Source organism: Haliotis rubra, unplaced genomic scaffold, assembly GCF_003918875.1.
Source record: "Haliotis rubra isolate DU_JTF1 unplaced genomic scaffold, ASM391887v1 Scf741, whole genome shotgun sequence".
NCBI classification, from domain to species: Eukaryota; Metazoa; Mollusca; class Gastropoda; order Lepetellida; family Haliotidae; genus Haliotis; species Haliotis rubra.
Genome location: NW_025767459.1, coordinates 58,428 through 76,075, shown reverse-complemented (window position 1 = coordinate 76,075; position 17,648 = coordinate 58,428). Strand labels below are relative to the sequence as shown.

Genomic DNA, 17,648 nt, shown 5'->3' with positions numbered 1-17,648 from the left:
AGAGCCAAAAAAGGACCCACCACTGGGATTATACTAGCACTTCAGTCAGTGGCACCTGTCAAGAGGTTCTTAACTCGTTCCCACCTGTGAGGAGCATGCTGACTTGTATTTAAGGGAAGTTACTCCTTGCTTTGTCTTTTTCATTTGCCATGTGGTCTGAGTGGAAGACATGTTGTTTTGAGATATGGAAAGATGAGCAAATGGGGTCTAACAAAATGGTATGTAGATATTTTCATTGTTAATATAATTTATTTGTGTGTTTGAGATATGGTAATGCATAAAATATTACTATTATAAATTTTCCATGTTTTATTGCCATGTTTGATAAATGTACTTAGTTTTCATGCACTGGTTAAATTTCTTCATTGAGTAAATTTAAAGTGTATTTTATAAGGTTAGGGTGTAGGTTCATTTAGTTATTTTCTCTAATGTTAAAGTTACTTTCCATATAATTTCTGAGCTGTTAAAATAAATGTATTTCATCTATTTTTTTTATTTATTGACTGTAATTTTCTTAGACATGTAATACTTTAGGTACTTATTACTTTTTTTGTTTTATTTACAGTCAATCATTTCATTCGTCTGAGAGGATTTATGATGAGAATTGAGAATGATGAAATTGAATATGTATGTCATGAGCTTGAATCTGTGAAACTATGAATTTGAGGGACATGAACATGAACTGACATGAGAAGTGGAATAAATGAGCACTCTGACGATGAATGAATCTTCATTTTGTTTATCACATTCATTGACATTTTGACCCTAGATGAGTAGTAAGGAAATTGAAAGCAATTCCCAGTTCAGAAGTGTTTCATCAAGAAAGAGGAAAATGACAGATAAGGGTTTATTGTATAGCAAGGAACAAAAGGCTAAGCTCTTAAAGCATTCATACAGGCAGCTGAAAACTAAACAAGATAGTATTCAAGTCCTCATATCTGAAAACCCAGATGCAGAAAGAGTGAGACAAGAACATTCCAAATATCTATCATTACTGGACAAGCACTATTCATTGAGAGACGAGTATCTAACACTCTTAGATGAAGAGGAAAAGAAACAATATAATGAGGAAATAGACATTGAGGAAAGTCCATTCATATATGATTTCAAACAGAACATTGAGGCGTGGTTCAGTGCCAGTGTTGTGCATGCACATGATAGTGTGTCGCAGAGTGGAAGGTCAAAGCTGTCAAGTGGTAGCAGACATAGTTCAACTTCATTAGCCCGACTGTTCGAAGAACAGAAAAAAGCAGAATTGAAGGCAAAGGCTGCAAGCCTAAAAGAAGTTGAGAAACTTGAGATGAGCAAGTTAAAGTTGAAAATGGAGGAAAAGGAATTAGAAATAAGGACTGAACTTGCTATAGCAGAAGCAAAAAACAAAGGTAATTGGTGACTTTGAGAAATTGTCAGATGGTAGTCAAGCTAAGCATTCCGTGAAAACATCACCTATGAAGTCTCATGTGGAAAAGAACCAAGATCAAGTTAAAGCTGTTGATATCGACAAGTACACACCTAAAGAAATGCCTCAATTTGGACCAATGTATGATTATGGGTTTGTCACGCGACATCTGAAGAAACCTCAGGTTGACATTAAGCCTTTCAATGGAGACCCATTGGACTATCGACGCTTTATGAGACAGTTCAAAGGCTGTATTCTTGTCAATACAGATGATGTAGATGAGATAGTCAATTACCTTGATCAGTACACGTCAGCAGAGGCGAACAGAATTGTAGCAGGTTACAGTTACTTGGAGGGGCAACAAGCCTATTGCGCCATATTGGACGAGTTTGAAGAGAGATATGGGAGCTTAGACACCATCGCATCAGCCTTCGTGAAGCGAGCTTTGAATTGGCCACCAATAAGAGCAGAAAATCCGAAAGCCTTGGATGATTTTGCTATTTTCCTGACAGAATGTGAGAATGCTATTCAGAGCATAGATGCCATGAAGATTTTGGACTATCCAGACAACCTGAAGAAATTGGTCATGAAGCTTCCCTTTCACTATCATGACAGATGGCGGAATGTAGTACAACAGTACAAGACACAAGGACGTTCAGTCTCATTCTATGCTCTCAAGGAATTTGTGAGAAAAGAGGCAAAGAAGGTGAATGACCCAATCTATGGGAGAAGAGCCCTTAGTGAACAAGCTAGACCATTGGAGAAACCCAAGCCTAAACCGAAAGTGATGGCAACAAGTATGCATCAGGAAGAGCGGACGAGCAGTACAGTTAAGCCAAAGATACAAAGTTGCAGTGGAAAGGCCAGATCATTACTTTGCCCATGCATATTTTGTAAGCTGGAGAATCATGGACTAGAGATGTGCAAGAAGTGGTCAAGTCTTGCTCATGGAGATAAGCTTCATTTTCTAAGGACAGCAGGACTCTGTTTCCGATGTCTACGCAAGGGGCACATGAGTAATCAGTGTGACATGAAGATTGTTTGTGAAAAAATGCGGCTTGAATCATCAAACTGTATTACATTATGTTGAACCCAGATATCTGGATCATCATAGAAGACACGTTGAGAAGGACTCCAATGTCTGCGTGTCACACACAGTGGACCATATGGGGGCTGGAGAAGGAGACTGCACTCTAGCTATAGTACCGGTGCTTGTCAAGATGAAGAACAGTAGTAAGGCTGTTCACACATATGCATTTTTGGATCCAGGAAGCAGCGTATCATTTGTATCTGAGAATCTGAAGAACAAGCTGGGGTGTGAAGGGAAAAGAATGAAAATTGAGCTTCAGACTATGGGAAAACCTTACAACATGGTAACATACTGTGTTAATGACCTGGAGGTGAGTGACTTGAGTGGAGAGAATGTGGTACAGTTACCTAAGGTATATTCTAAGGAGAGGATGTCAGTCTCCCAGCACCACATACCAACACGCTGACGTTTCACAGTGGCCACATCTGGCAGAGATAATGATACCCGAGATCAACACACAGATCGGCTTGCTATTAGGCAACAATGTGCCCGACGCATACTCACTGCTACAAGTGAATACAGGACCGTCAGGCAGCCCACATGCAACACTTACACGACTAGGATGGGTTATTTGAATTTGGTGAGAAATGAGATACATGATGGGCCTATGATGACAGTAAATAGAGTTGAGATTAGAGCTTTAGAAGAGAATGAGGAACTGAGAACTTTGGATCGGCTTGTAAGACATTCTATGAACTTGGATTTTCCGGAACGTCTTATGGATGACAAAAGGCACCCTTCATATGAAGACAAGAAGTTCTTGACAAAGGTTGAAGAGAGTATAAGACTAGAAAGTGGGCATTACACTATTGCACTGCCATTGAGAAGAGAAATAACACAGCTGCCAAGTAATCACAGCCAAGCATTCAAAAGACTGATGAATTTGAAACACAAGATGGAAAGGAATAGTAACTTCTTGAAGGACTACAGAGACTTCATGGACAAGATAGTAGCTAAGGGCTATGCTGAGAGAGTACCGGACCATGAGTTAGAGAGAGAGATGATGGGAGAGTGTGGTTTATTCCTCATCACGGGGTCTATCACCCCCACAAACCAAACAAGATTCGCGTCGTGTTTGACTGCACAGCCATGCACCAGGGAGTATCATTGAATAGCCTATTGTTGCAGGGACCAGATCTGACAAACCGCCTCATAGCAGTCTTATTACGTTTCAGACAGGAGCCAGTAGCAGTAATGGGATACATTGAATCAATGTTTTACCAGGTACAGGTACCCAAAGAAGACCGGGGACCTTCTCAGATTCTACTGGTGGGAGAAAGGAGACTTGAGCACTGAACCCATAGTGTATCGTATGTGTGTACACCTGTTTGGAGCTGTCTCTTCACCCAGCTGTGCAACTGCTGCTTTACGTCAAACCGCCAAGGATAATAGATCTACGTTTACACTACGTGTTACTGAAGTTGTCAACAAATCCTTTTATGTGGATGACTGCTTGAAGTCAGTTGAGAATGTGAACAAGGCGATGGAACTCATTGATGACGTGAGTGCATTGTGTGCTAAGGGAGGATTCCATGTCACCAAGTGGGTGAGCAATAGCCCTACGGTTATACATAGCATTCCTGTTAACGAGCGGGCTGGTAGTGTCAAGGCTCTGGACTTGAAGAATGAAGAATTACCAGAAGAAAGGGCACTGGGTGTGCTCTGGTCAGTACAAAAGGACTGTTTCAAATTCGACATTCAAGTGAAAGCCAAGTCACCGACAAGACGAGGTATTCTAAGTATTGTTAGCTCAGTCTATGATCCCCTGGGTTAAGCCTCGCCATATGTTCTCGTCGCGAAGATTCTTCTGCAGCAATTATGTAAAGAAAACCTTGGATGGGATCAAGAGATCTCATAATGTGACCAGAAAACATGGCAACAGTGGATAGACGGATTGAGCAAGTTGAAAAACATTGAGCTACCGAGATGCTATAAGCCAGCAAACTTTGGACAAGTGACGGCCTGTCAGTTGCATATGTTCTCAGATACTTGCGAACAGGGCTATGGAGTTGTAGCCTATATTCGACTTATTGATGAGAATGATCAGATCCACATTTCCTTCGTCATGGGAAAATCAAAAGTAGCGTCGCTCAAAAGAATGACAATACCCCGAATGGAACTTACGGCAGCGACACTAGCTGTGAAGTTGAGCAGAATGATTTTGGAAGAACTTGAGTATGAGATCACAGAAACTTTCTTCTGGACGGACAGCATGACTGTGCTGCGTTACATCTCGAATGACACTTCACGGTTTCATACCTTTGTGGCAAACAGAGTCGGCATGATTCGAGAAGCGACAAACAAGGAGCAATGGAATTACGTCGCTGGTAAGATCAACCCAGCCGATGCCTGCTCAAGAGGCATGAACATTGACAAATTGCAGAAATGTGATACCTGGTTCAAGGGACCTGGATTCCTAGGAGAAGAACAGCGTAAATGGCCAAAGAACATAGATGAAGCTGAGACTGTCAATATGCTTCAGCCTGATGATCCGGAGGTAAAACATTCTGTAAATGTAGCCGTTGAGAAGCAGTCACGATGTGTCATGGACAAGCTGATAGAGCATTACTCTGATTGGACAAGACTCAAGAGGGCAGTTGGATGGATTCTGCTTGTGATTGAAAATCTTAGAAGTGTAAGGAAAGGTGAAAGGACACGAAAGAAAGAAATAACAATAGAGACTCTGAATAGTGCAGAGAAAGCAATAATTCGTCATGTCCAGAAAGCACACTTTCACGACGAAATTGAGAAGTTGAGCAAAGGAGAAGGTTTGAAGCCAGGCTCATCATTGAGAAAACTTGAGCCAATGATGTGCGCTGGAATATTGAGGATAAGGGGATGGCTAGAAAAGGCTGACATTCCATACAGTGCGAAACATCCAGTTATACTGCCGCGACAATCAGCAATCAACAATCATATCCTGAGAGATTGTCATAAGAAAGTAGGACATTTAGGAAAGAATTCTATGATGGCCAATCTCAGACAGTGATATTGGATCCTAGGAGCAACTTCATGCATTAAAAGCCTCGTATCACGATGTGTACAATGCCGCAAGTATCGTGCCAGCACCTTGGAACAGCAGATGTCAGACCTGCCATCAGATCGCTTGACCTCAGATGACCCACCCTTCACAAATGTAGGTGTCGATTACTTTGGGGCCATTCTCATCAAAAGGGGAAGAAAAGAAGTGAAAAGGTATGGAGTTATTTTCACTTGTCTCTCCATAAGAGCGATTCATTTGGAGGTTGCAGCATCCTTGGATACCAGTTCGTGCATCAATGCGGTAAGACGGTTTATGGTTTATCGCCAGACGCGGCCCAGTGAAAACTATGAGATCTGACAATGGAACCAACTTAGTCGGATGTGAAAGAGAGTTACGAGAAGAAATCGTGAAATGGAATCTGCAGAAAATTGATGCGGCACTTCAACAAAAGGGAATAGCGTGGCAGTTTAACCCTCCGTATGCATCGCAACATGGTGGGGTGTGGGAGCGGATGATACGAACTGTGCGGAAGGTGTTGTATGCGCTTCTACGACAACAGACAATTCACTTGGATGACGAGGGATTGCAGACACTCTTTTGTGAGGTGGAGGAGATTATCAACAACAGACCAATCACTGCAGTACCGAATGAACCCAGTGACCTGTGTGTGCTCACTCCGAACCACCTGTTACTGCTCCGCCCAGGTGAAACCATGCCCCCAGGAATATTTAATAAAGTGGACAATTACACCGTAAGAAGATGGCGCCAAGTTCAATATTTGGCAAACATATTCTGGAAAAGGTGGGTGACGGAGTATTTGCCTTTACTCCAGTTGAGACAGAAATGGACAAAACCGAGGAGAAATGTAGAAGTTGGAGACATTGTTCTGTTGACAGACAATATGCCCAGAAATTCATGGAACATGGGCAGAGTAACAGAGGTCTTGAAAGATAGGAAAGGATTTGTTCGAACTGTCCAGGTTAAGACCAAATCAACAACTTTGATGAGACCAGTAACAAAGCTGTGTATGATCCTTGAAAGTGAGGAGGGAAAGTCTTAAAATGTGGGGTCGGTGGGGTGGCCTAGCGGTTAAAGCGTTGGCTCGTCGCGCCAAAGACCCGGGTTCGAATCCCCACATGGGTACGGTGTGTGAGGCCCATTTCTGGTGTCCCCCACCGTGATTTTGCTGGAATGTTGCTGAGGGTGGCGTAAAGCGAAACTCAGTCGGTCAGTCTTAAAATGTGGTGTATGTCATGGAAATTGATACATTTCTCCAAGTGAGAAATTGTTAACAGTGTTTGTTTTTAAAAGGACATTTGTATTAAGTAAAAGGTATTTTTTATTTCTCAAGGGTATCACATCTTTTGGTGTTTCTCATGTTTGTAAAAGGAATTTTTTAAAAATATTTTTGGATCAAATTATGTACAAGGTATTTAGTTTGACTTTTTGAGTGGTGCATATGCTGGTTGGGGGAGGGGGGGGGACTGATGAGATCGGGTGGTCAGGCTCGCTGACTTGGCTTGACACCTGTCATTGGTTTAGAATTGCGCGGATCGAGGCTCTTGCTGTTGGTCACTGGGTTGTCTGGTTGTTTGCTGACCGCAGCCGTGTGGCTGGGTGCGACGTGGGACACGGCTCATTCCCTCATTTTAAAATAATATATTTTATTTTCATGTTAAGTTATATTATCAGGAATTTGGTAATTGCTCCGATTTAATCTATGCAATTAGGGGGCTGGGATGTAAGAGCCAAAAGTGGGATTATACTAGCACTTCAGTCAGTGGCACCTGTCAAGAGCTCTTAACTCGTTCCCTGTGAGGAGCATGCTGACTTGTATTTAAGGGAAGTTACTCCTTGCTTTGTCACTTTCATTGCCATGTGGTCTGAGTGGAGATATGTTGTTTTTGAGATATGGAAAACTGAGCAAATGGGGTCTAACAAAATGGTATGTAGATATTTTCATTGTTAATATAATGTATTGTATAATATAATGATGAAATTGAATATGTAAGTCATGAGCTTGAATCTGTGAAACTATGAATTTGAGGGACATGAACATGAACTGACATGAGAAGTGGAATAAATGAGCACTCTGACGATAAATGAATCTTCATGTTGTTTATCACAAATTACTAGAAGGGATATTGTCGCGTTGTCACCCGTACAAAACGATCCAAAAGTGGCATGATCAACCAAAATGTGACAATACGACAACGCGACATTTTGACCAACTGTCGCTCTGTCGCGCATTTTAACGTTTTGTTTACACATCTTAGATGGGATGTCAACGCGATATAGTTTGACATTGAAAACTGTTGCGATGCCGCATTGTCGCCCTTCCGTTGAAGACCGAATATTTTAATATTTGTTATTTCAAACCACGACAAATGGCCAAAATGTTGCATTGTCACGCTTCCGTTAATTTTGCCATCCTTTGCATACAAACGACTAAGAGTTGAGCGTTTCGTAGCACAACACACCACGTGTGTTTCTGCAATAACCAGATGTTTTGAAGACTCGTTTTAGAGCCTTTCAGTTTAGTACTAATTTTGTACTGTTAAAATTCAAGTTGAAATAAATATTTTCTTTTCATTAGCATGTGTGCGTTGTATCTTAGACACTGCTTGTTTCCACTGATGCTTTAAGATGTGACGATATCGATGTCAACTGGTCATATGGCGGGAATGCATTCGTCACCACTCGACCCTTTCCGTAACCTCTAAGAAGATATTCGGCTTGTCCCGGAATAACACGAGTAGGTCACGAATGGGCGGGGATGCTGCAGTTTAGATTTGAGGCCACTTTTAACGGCACTTGAGTTATATTGTGCCATGTTTACTTTGTTTACATATCAAAGTGATGCATATCCTGAACCTTTACCATGGGTCAGTGAGCGAGTTTATTTTACGCCGTTTTCAGCAATATTCCAGCAATATCACGGCGCGGGACGCCAGACATGGGCTTCACACATTGTTTCCATAAAGGGAATCGAACCCCAGCCGTTGGCGTGACAAGCGAAGGCTTTAACCAGAAGGCTCCCCCGCCCCCAACAAGGGAATGATGTTGGGAAACCAGGAATGATAACGAGAGTGAATCTACATTGTGGTGTTCGAACTACAATGAACGGATATAGACACGGCTAAGGGAGGCTACTCTGTACAGACAATTGTGGACTTGAACAACATACTCTCTCCTAACCCAAGGGCAGTTTACTTTCTTTAATTACAGCAAAAATGTATCAGCATTTCCTGATTGTGGAATTTCAAGTAACTCACATTTACTTTACTTCTAAATCCTGGAAGAGGGGTGTTGCATTGCATGAAGGAAAACAGTGGACCCATGTTAGGTATTAGGACACTTTCACATGGTTTGTCCCCGCAATGTGGGACATCTCTTGCCCACATCATTACGCTTCCACTGTCTGGACCTGTGTAATTAGTTGCAATGCGTTGAGGGTTATCGTTCTCTCTAACTCAATGCAACATAAATCTGTCATCATGAGGGCGGTTGGGTAGCCGAGAGATTAAAGCGTTCGCTCGTCACTCCGAAGACCCGGGTTCGATTCCCCACATGGGTACAATGTGTAAAGCCCATTTCTGGTGCCCCCCGCCGTGCTGGAATATTGCTAAAAACGGCGTAAAACCAAACTCACTCACTCACTCACTCTCTGTTATCATGACATGGCCTGGTCAAACCTCCTTTGCAAGGAACTGCTGCCTTTTAAGACGGAGCTGTAAAAAGACATGACCGAGTGTACCTATCCGGGGCTCCTTTGTCAGTGCGAGGTCAACATTACCTGGGTTGGTCAATATGGTGCGTCATGCTATGGCTAAAAAAGGCTAGAGATAGAGATTCTTTGGGACCTATCGGATACCCTGGCAAGGGCAAGTTATGTATACATATCGATTCTACGTCTTTCATTTAGATACATTGTATACTGCTATGGCGGCTTTAAAGCATAAAAGCTTCCCACCTCTAATATTGAATGAGTAGTCATAACACAGGCAGTCTACCACTTACATCAAACGCCACAAGCCTACCATCAACCGTGACCAAGGATACTTCATTCCATCTGCTTATGATCCACTCCTCCACCAAGCCCAATCTTTTGTATAAACATCGCATCCATTGTATAAACATCTCATTGTAACTACATCTCTGGCTTCCATTCACTATCCTTTATGTACTCACTGGCTTCATCAGCTTACTGCTTAGCCAATCATGGCAATTATGTTGTTTCCTTTGTCTATTATGTTGTTTCATTGTTATATACAGTATATATATGCAGCTCCTACACTTCATGTATCACTCTTGCTTGACAACGGTACAAGAATCTGTATCGAAACGTCGCACTCACGAAAATAAAGAAGTTGTTATCCATAAAACTTGTTATATGTTGTACGTCTCAACTTCTAAAATGCCACTCAAACAAGTCACTTACAGTGTGTTGACAATACAGTGTGTTGACAATACACGTAGTACCCCACGTACAGGGTGTAGACAATACACCTAGTCTCCCACTTACAGTGTGTAGACAATACACGTAGTCCCCCACTTACAGTCTGTTGTGATAACACAGGTAGTCCCCACTTACGGTGTGTTGCGATAACACAGGTAGTCCCCCACTTACAGTGTGTTGTGATAACACAGGTTGTCCCCACTTACAGTGTGGTGTGATAACAGAGGTAGTCGCCCACTTACAGTGTGTTGTCATAACACAGGTAGTCCCCCACTTACAGTGTGTTTTGATAACACAGGTTGTCTCCTGCTTACAGTGTGTTCTGATAACACAGGTAGTCCCGCCTCTTACAGTGTGTTGGGATAACACAGGTAGTTCCCCACTTACAGTGTGTTGGGATAACACAGGTAGTTCCCCACTTACAGTGTGTTGGGATAACACAGGGAGTCCCGCCTCTTACAGTGTGTTGGGATAACACAGGTAGTCCCCACTTACAGTGTGTTGTGATAACAAAGGTAGTCCCCACATACAGTGTGTTGCGATAACTCAGGTAGTCCCCGGTTAGAATGTGTTGTGGAAATACAACCAGTCCCATCATACAGTGTGTTGCGATAACACAGGTAGTCCCCACATAGTGTGTGTCGTGATAACAGAGTTATTCTCCCGACGTACAATGTATATCCCACTTACAGTGTGTAATGCTTATAGAGTTAGTCCCCACTTACAAAGTGTCATGATTACAGACTTAATCCCCAACTTACACTGTGTCGTGATAGCACTGGCAATCCCCACTGAAAATGTGTCGTGATAGCACAAGTAGTTCCCCACTTACAGTGTGTTGCGATAACACAGGTAGTCCCCCCACGTACAGTGTGTTGCGATAACACAGGTAGTCCCCCCACGTACAGTGTGTCGTGAAAACAGAGCTAGTCCCCCCACGTACAATGTGTATCCCACTTACAGTGTGTAATGCTAAGATAGTTAGTCCCCACTTACAATGTCTCATGATTACAGACTTAGTCCCCAACTTACACTGTGTCGTGATAGCACTGGCAATCCCCATTGAAAATGTGTCGTGATAACACAGGTAGTCCAGCACTTAAAATGGGTATTCATAACACAGAGAGCCCCAATACTAGAGTTAGTCCCCCACTTACAACGTGTAGTACTAACAGAGTTAGTCCTCACTTACACCGTGTAGTAATAAGAGAGTGATTCCCCACTCACGATGTGTAGTAATAACAGAGTTAGTCCACACTTATAATGTGCAGTAATAACAGAGTTAGTCCACACTTATAATGTGTAGTAATTAGAGAGTGACTCCCCACTCACAATATGCAGTAATAACCGAGTTAGTCCCCAATCACGATGTGTAGTAATAACATAGTCAGTCCACACTTACAATGTGTAGTAATAACAGAGTTAATCCTCACTTACAACGTGCAGTAATAACATAATAAGTGCCCCACTTACAGTGTGTAGTAATAAAAAAGGTAGTCCTCACTTACAACGTGCAGTAACAACATAGTTAGTCCTCACTTACAATGTGAAGAAATAACATAGTTAGTGCCCCACTTACAATGTGCAGTAATAACAGAGTTAGTCCCCCACTTACAATGTGTAGTAATAACCGAGTTAGTCCTCACTTCTAATGTGTAGTAATAACAGAGTTAGTCCTCACTTACAATTTGTAGTAATAACATAGTTAGGCCCCAACTTACAATGTGTAGTAATAACAGAGTTAATCCTCACTTACAACGTGCAGTAATAACATAGTCCTCACTTACAATGTGCAGTAATAACATAGTTAGTGCCCCACTTACAATGTGCAGTAATAACAGAGTTAGTCTACACGTACAATGTGCAGTAATAATATAGTTAGTCCTCACTTACAATGTGGAGTAATGACATAGTTGATTCCCCACTTACAATGTCCATTAATAACAGAGTTAGTCCTCAGTTACAATGTGCAGTAATAATATAGTTAGTCCTCACTTACAATGTGTTAGAGTTAGTCCCCCACTCACAACGTGTAGTAATCACAGGGTTAGTCCTCACTTACAGTGTGTAGTAATAACAGAGTTAGTCCCCACTTACAATGTGTAGTAATAACAGAGTTAGTCCTCACTTACAATGTGTAGTAATAACAGAGTTAGTCCTCGCTTATAATGTGTAGTAATAACAGAGTTAGTCCTCACTTACAATTTGTAGTAATCACAGGGTTAGTCAACACTCACAATGTGTAGTTATAACAGAGTTAGTCCTCTCTTACAATGTGCAGTAATAACATAGTTAGTCCTCACTTACAGTGTGTAGTAATAACAGAGTGGTTTTTAAAAATATTTTTATTCATTTCAGTGAAGCATACAATATGGCATATGAATATAATTTGATGAAACAGTAAACAAGCATGACAATATGCATCGAGTACTAAGAAGGTGTAATCGCGAACCCGACACATGTTACATTTGATTTTCATAAAGTGTAATCATACAAAAAGTAATATAGTGAAATATCCATATTGACATAGCAAACATTTTGGTCTAACCAAAACAATACAATAAATAGCGCATGATACACTTATAGAAAAAAGTATTGTAGTTTGGGGATATTATTTCAGTTCCTTCTATGGTAAATATGGTACAGTGAAATAACAATGTTGGCATAGCACACATTATAGCCAAGTATAATAGATATATCAGCGTAAAGCACTTTTATAGTAGGTAGTGCATCGTACATTTATAAGAGAAAAATACAGTAAGGCAAAGGATATTGTATCAGTTCCTTGTGGAAGCAAGAATTATAGTTTGAGGATACTATTTCAGTTCCTTCTATGGTACAAAGATGGTACAAAGAAATAACAATGTTGACATAGCAAACCTTATAACCAAGCACAATAGGTACAGTAGCATAGTGCACTTTTATAGTAGGTAATGCATCGTAAATTTATAAGAGAGAATACAGTGAGGAAAGGGATATTGTTTCAATTCCTTGGGCTATTACCGCCATGTTGTTATTTTTCTAATGTATGATGAAGTAACAGCATTTGCATAGCAAATAGTATAGTCTGGTATGCCAGGTAAGGATAATAGTACTTCGTACACACACAAAATAAAGTAGAGTCAGGCTACACATATATATTGGTACTACAGTTTCAATTCCTTGGGCCACTTTCTCTGGAACTTTGCCATGTTGTTATTTTTTCTGGCTATATATCTTTCAATTGATAGAAGACGTTTTAGTGAATTTAGAAATTTGTCCAAAGTCGGTTTTCTACTATTTATACTGGCTAGGTATATGAACCTTTTTCTAGCAAGAATAATGTTTATCAATAAAAAGGTAGCCAGTGTTAGTCCCCAATAATATTGTAAATTTCGTAAATATGATATTCATATTAACAGTATTTTTAATATATATACTTAAGTCATTCCAGAAAGTCTGAACAATATCACATAAACCATACACATGTACAATGTCTTCAGATTCTTTTTTACAGAATGTACAGCTATCATTATCTATTATTTTCATCTTTACTAATTCTTTTCTTGTATAAATAACTTATGAAATGAATCTGTACTCAAAATCTAAGAGTTTAATATCATTTGTACACTTTCTATAATTTAAGAAAATAGCGTCCCAAGGTATAGCAATGTTTATCAAAACTTCCCATTTTCTGCAAACATCAGGCAATCTATCTGATTTGATCAATTTGTCATAAAATGTTCTACAGCCTTTAGAAGGTGTAAGCAGAGTTATTATCGCTTCATTAATACCAAGATTTTGATTTTCCAGTTTATGGTTATTTATTGTGGCTTTCCAAGTAATGGGAATATTACTCAAAACTCAAAGGATAATAGCCCATCAGAGTTACATATATCTTTTATCTCAGTTACACCCTTATTGAACCAATTACAAATAAAAAGAGAAGGGTTTGCAAAATGATGATTTAGCCACAACAGTTCATGAAGTATTTTCTGATAGTCGAATTGGTCAATTCTAAAGGAAGATCTGTACCTCTTCCATGCATGAAAAACCTCCTTCCAGTAAAGGTTATCAAGTTCCTTAGATAGATCAATATTAGCTCCTAATTGGAATAATGGTATAATGGGAACATTGCATGGAGCTCTACAAAGGCATCTTTTCAATGCTGCTATTATAAGTGAGTCGATGAAAGAAAGGATATCTGTCATCCTAATTCCCCCCTCCCGGTGGTCCTTTTTCAATGTTACTCTTTTTATTTTGTCAGGTTTCCCATTCCACAGAAAAGAAAAAAACATTTGCTCTACGTCTTTAATAAAAGCTTTTGGTGGATTAGGTAGAGCTGTAAATATATGAACTAGTAATAACACTTACAACGTGCAGTAATAACATAGTTAGTCCTCACTTACAATGTGCAGTAATAACATAGTTAGTGTCCCACTTACAATGTGCAGTAATAACATAGTTAGTCCCCCACTTACAATGAGTAGTAATAACACAGTTAGTCCTCACTTACAATGTGTAGCAATAACAGAGTTAGTCCTCACTTACAATATCTAGCAATAAAAGAGTTAGTCCTCACTTACAATGTGTAGTAATAACAGAGTTAGTCCTCACTTACAATGTGCAGTAATAACAGAGTTAGTCCCCACTCACAATGTGTAGTGATAACAGAGTTAGTCCCCCACTTACAATGTGTAGTAATAACATAGTCAGTCCACACTTACAATGTGTAGTAATAACAGAGTTATTCCCCCACTTACAATGTGTAGTAATAACAGAGTTAGTCCCCTACTTACAATTTGTAGTAATAACAGAGTTAGTCCCCCACTTTCAATGTGTAGCAATAACACAGCTAGTCTCCACTTACACCGTGTAGTGATAACACAGATAGTTCCTCACTTTCAATGTATAGTAATAACAGAGTTATTCCCCACTTACAGTGTGTAGTGTTCACAGAGTCAGTCCCCACTTACAATGTGTAATAATAACAGAGTTAGTCCCCACTTAAGCTGTGTAGTAATAACAGAGTTAGTGCCCACTTACAATGTGTAGTAATAACAGAGTTAATCCCCACTTAATCCATCGTGTATTGCTCGCTTCATTGACTGAAAAAAATTTGATGTCTGAAGTCGAAAAATACTTTTATTGTTAATATGCTCAAACCGATATGTTTCATCACAGGGTAAAAGAAGTCAACAATGTTTATGACCTGCATTTAAAGACAAACACCAATTTAACAGCTTCTGTATAACAACCAAGTTCTCTCTCACATCTGGAGTATGGTTTAAGTCGGTTTATAAAACAAATCACTTTTGTTGGTCAAAAGTTTCAGTATAATACGTGATGGGTTATAAATGCACATTCACGGGAGATTGAACTGTCTTACTGGAATTTGTAAAAACAAAACATGCTGCTATGAGATGATACGTCAATACTATATGGTTATTTTTTATAACATCATTCGAGACATTTAAGAGCATTTGTTTGCTCAAAACGTTTTACATGGTATGAGTGAATAAGTGAGTTTACTTTTACGCCGCTTTCAGTAATATTCAAGCAATAACACGACGGGGGACACCAGTAATGGGTTTCCCACTATGTATCAATGTAGTGAATCGATGCGGGTCTTCAGCGGGACGAGCGAACGGTTTAACCGCAAGACTACCCAACCGTCCCTTTGTCATGGGGATAATCATATAATCGACGGAAAACATAAAATTCAAATTATATATACATTTCATATATTCATTGAATGGCATGGTACAAGAATCAGCATATCAGTATGAGTCTACATCGGGATTAAGGTAACAGTTACTGTGTTATTATACTCTCCATCAAAATGTTAGACTCACTGGTGTACATGTAGCCACTTACTTCAGGCAACTGTTTTTAAACTACATTTTGCAAAATATTCCATACTGTTTAATGTGCTGTTTATAAATGAACTGATGTATTGTAAAACAAATTCATGACGCTGAAAAGATTATTGTCATGCGTTCAATAAATGATGAAACTCCGTTAAAAATGGCGAATTCTTATCGGAACTTTACACCAAAATGTAGCTGTTCACATGCACGATATTTGAATATACTTTTTAGCAGTTTAATGCATGATCCTCGTGCAATTAATCTGCAAAACGTTTGCACTTGTTTCCCCCAAGTTAGTGGAGAAATTCTTCTTCGTTGTGACCATATATACATACATAACATATAGTGAATGTTTTAAGTGAGTCTAAACTTTTGATGGGTAGTATATTTGGGTATTGTATTGTTCCCGAGGGCTAGCGGCTTAGAAACTTCATTTGGTGGGGTCAGGCAGCTTCTTGTGCGGGCGGGTTCACTTCACCTTGTGGGGGTGGGTATGCTGCATTTTGTGGGGGCGGGTACGTTCCCTGCCTCTCTGGGGGGTCGGTTGCTTGAGTGTAGGCTGGAGCCGGGGGGTATGCTGCTGGAGTCGGAGGGTATGCTACTGGCGCCGGACCATATCCAGGAGTGTAGGCTGCGTTTGTTGTGCCTGAAAAGGACATGAGGAAATGAGTGATATAGCAATATTCCAGCAATATCACGGCAGGAACCCCCAGAATTTAGCTTCACACATTGTACCCATTTGGGGAATCGAACCCGGGTCTTCGGCGTGACGAGCGAACGCTTTAACCACTAGGCTACCCCACAGCCCCCTTGAACAGGATAACTACGTGCAGACCAGTCAAGCTAAACTAACAACTAGTCTCTGAAATGAACATATTTTACAGAAAAAAGCTCATAGTGAAATAAAAAATATATATAATGAAAAGGAGCCCTGAGACTTTCTTCATTTTCAGCCTGAAGCTGTGGAAATCTAGACTTGCCACATTTTCTAGACTTACGTGGGATTTCTTGGCTATATTTGCTTCAGGGTCTGTATGACAGACTACAATCAAGCTAACATGAAAATGTCGTTTTATACCTTTGGATAGCAAGGTACACTTCTTCTACAAGGAGAGATCCTAGATTAGCCGATAAAGGTATAACTAACTCCATTAGCGCACAATGTCACGCATGCGCAATGCGATCAAGCTGCCAGTACACGTGATTATTGAACTGAGGACACGTGATATATATCCGCAGGGCAGGATCTAACACAATCAGCCAGCTGACGGGCGATAGTCTCACTTAAACCACAAGGGAAAGCTATGTCCATTGTTCCTGGAAGGGTTTTATTAGCATAAATGAATAACTGTTAGGGCAATTATTTCTATTTAAAAACAATAAATTTGTACTCATTTTGATAATCTTCATCAGGCCCTCGTGGTGTAAGTCGTGTAATCACCCTCACTAAGGTAGTTATGGAGATTAACCTACACACAATGCCACCAGAACACGATTCCATATGCTATGATGCGTAACTCATGGTCATCACGTAATATACCAATACATTTTTAAAATTCATGTTTAGACATTGAGCGATGTCGGGTATTTCCGAACAGCTAACACCATACCACGCCTAATTCCTGTTGTGTTTTATTATATATATATGAAGCAAAAGGTAATACTAACAAAGAACCGCTCAGTGGGAATCATATTCACGCACAAAGGCAAGGAAATCCTGTCCACCAATCCTGTTGCTGATAAATAACATCAAATTTTTTTAACACTTTCCGATGCGTCGAACACCCTTGACGGCTCCGTTCACAACTTCTTCAGACCTATCGCTGTGTGGAGCTTCTTCAGTGACATACAAAACACAAATATTTCGC

The 17,648-nt window shown here is 40.2% G+C and overlaps 1 protein-coding gene and 2 long non-coding RNA genes across 5 annotated transcripts in view; 1 reads left to right on the top strand and 2 right to left on the bottom strand.

Moving 5' to 3' along the window:
* LOC124259912 (protein shisa-4-like) overlaps window positions 1–17,648 on the bottom strand; it is a 69,472-nt gene that overhangs the window by 32,512 nt on the left and 19,312 nt on the right. For 2 of the 3 annotated variants that reach the window (XM_046694138.1, XM_046694139.1), the window contains exon 4: window positions 16,168–16,426. The exons of the other annotated variant lie outside the window; for it this stretch is intronic. In XM_046694138.1, the coding sequence (XP_046550094.1) occupies window positions 16,224–16,426 (203 nt within the window). In that variant the 3' untranslated portion in view covers window positions 16,168–16,223. Of the gene's footprint in view, window positions 1–16,167; window positions 16,427–17,648 lie in introns of those variants that run through there. 3 annotated transcript variants of the gene reach the window in all.
* Window positions 14,646–16,303, top strand: LOC124259913. The gene is made up of 3 exons (XR_006893952.1): window positions 14,646–14,909; window positions 14,942–15,113; window positions 16,192–16,303. It is a non-coding gene; the product is annotated as an uncharacterized LOC124259913 (long non-coding RNA).
* On the bottom strand, window positions 15,038–15,923 carry LOC124259918. Its single transcript, XR_006893959.1, has 2 exons — window positions 15,887–15,923; window positions 15,038–15,760 (listed from the first exon to the last, which is right to left on the bottom strand). It is a non-coding gene; the product is annotated as an uncharacterized LOC124259918 (long non-coding RNA).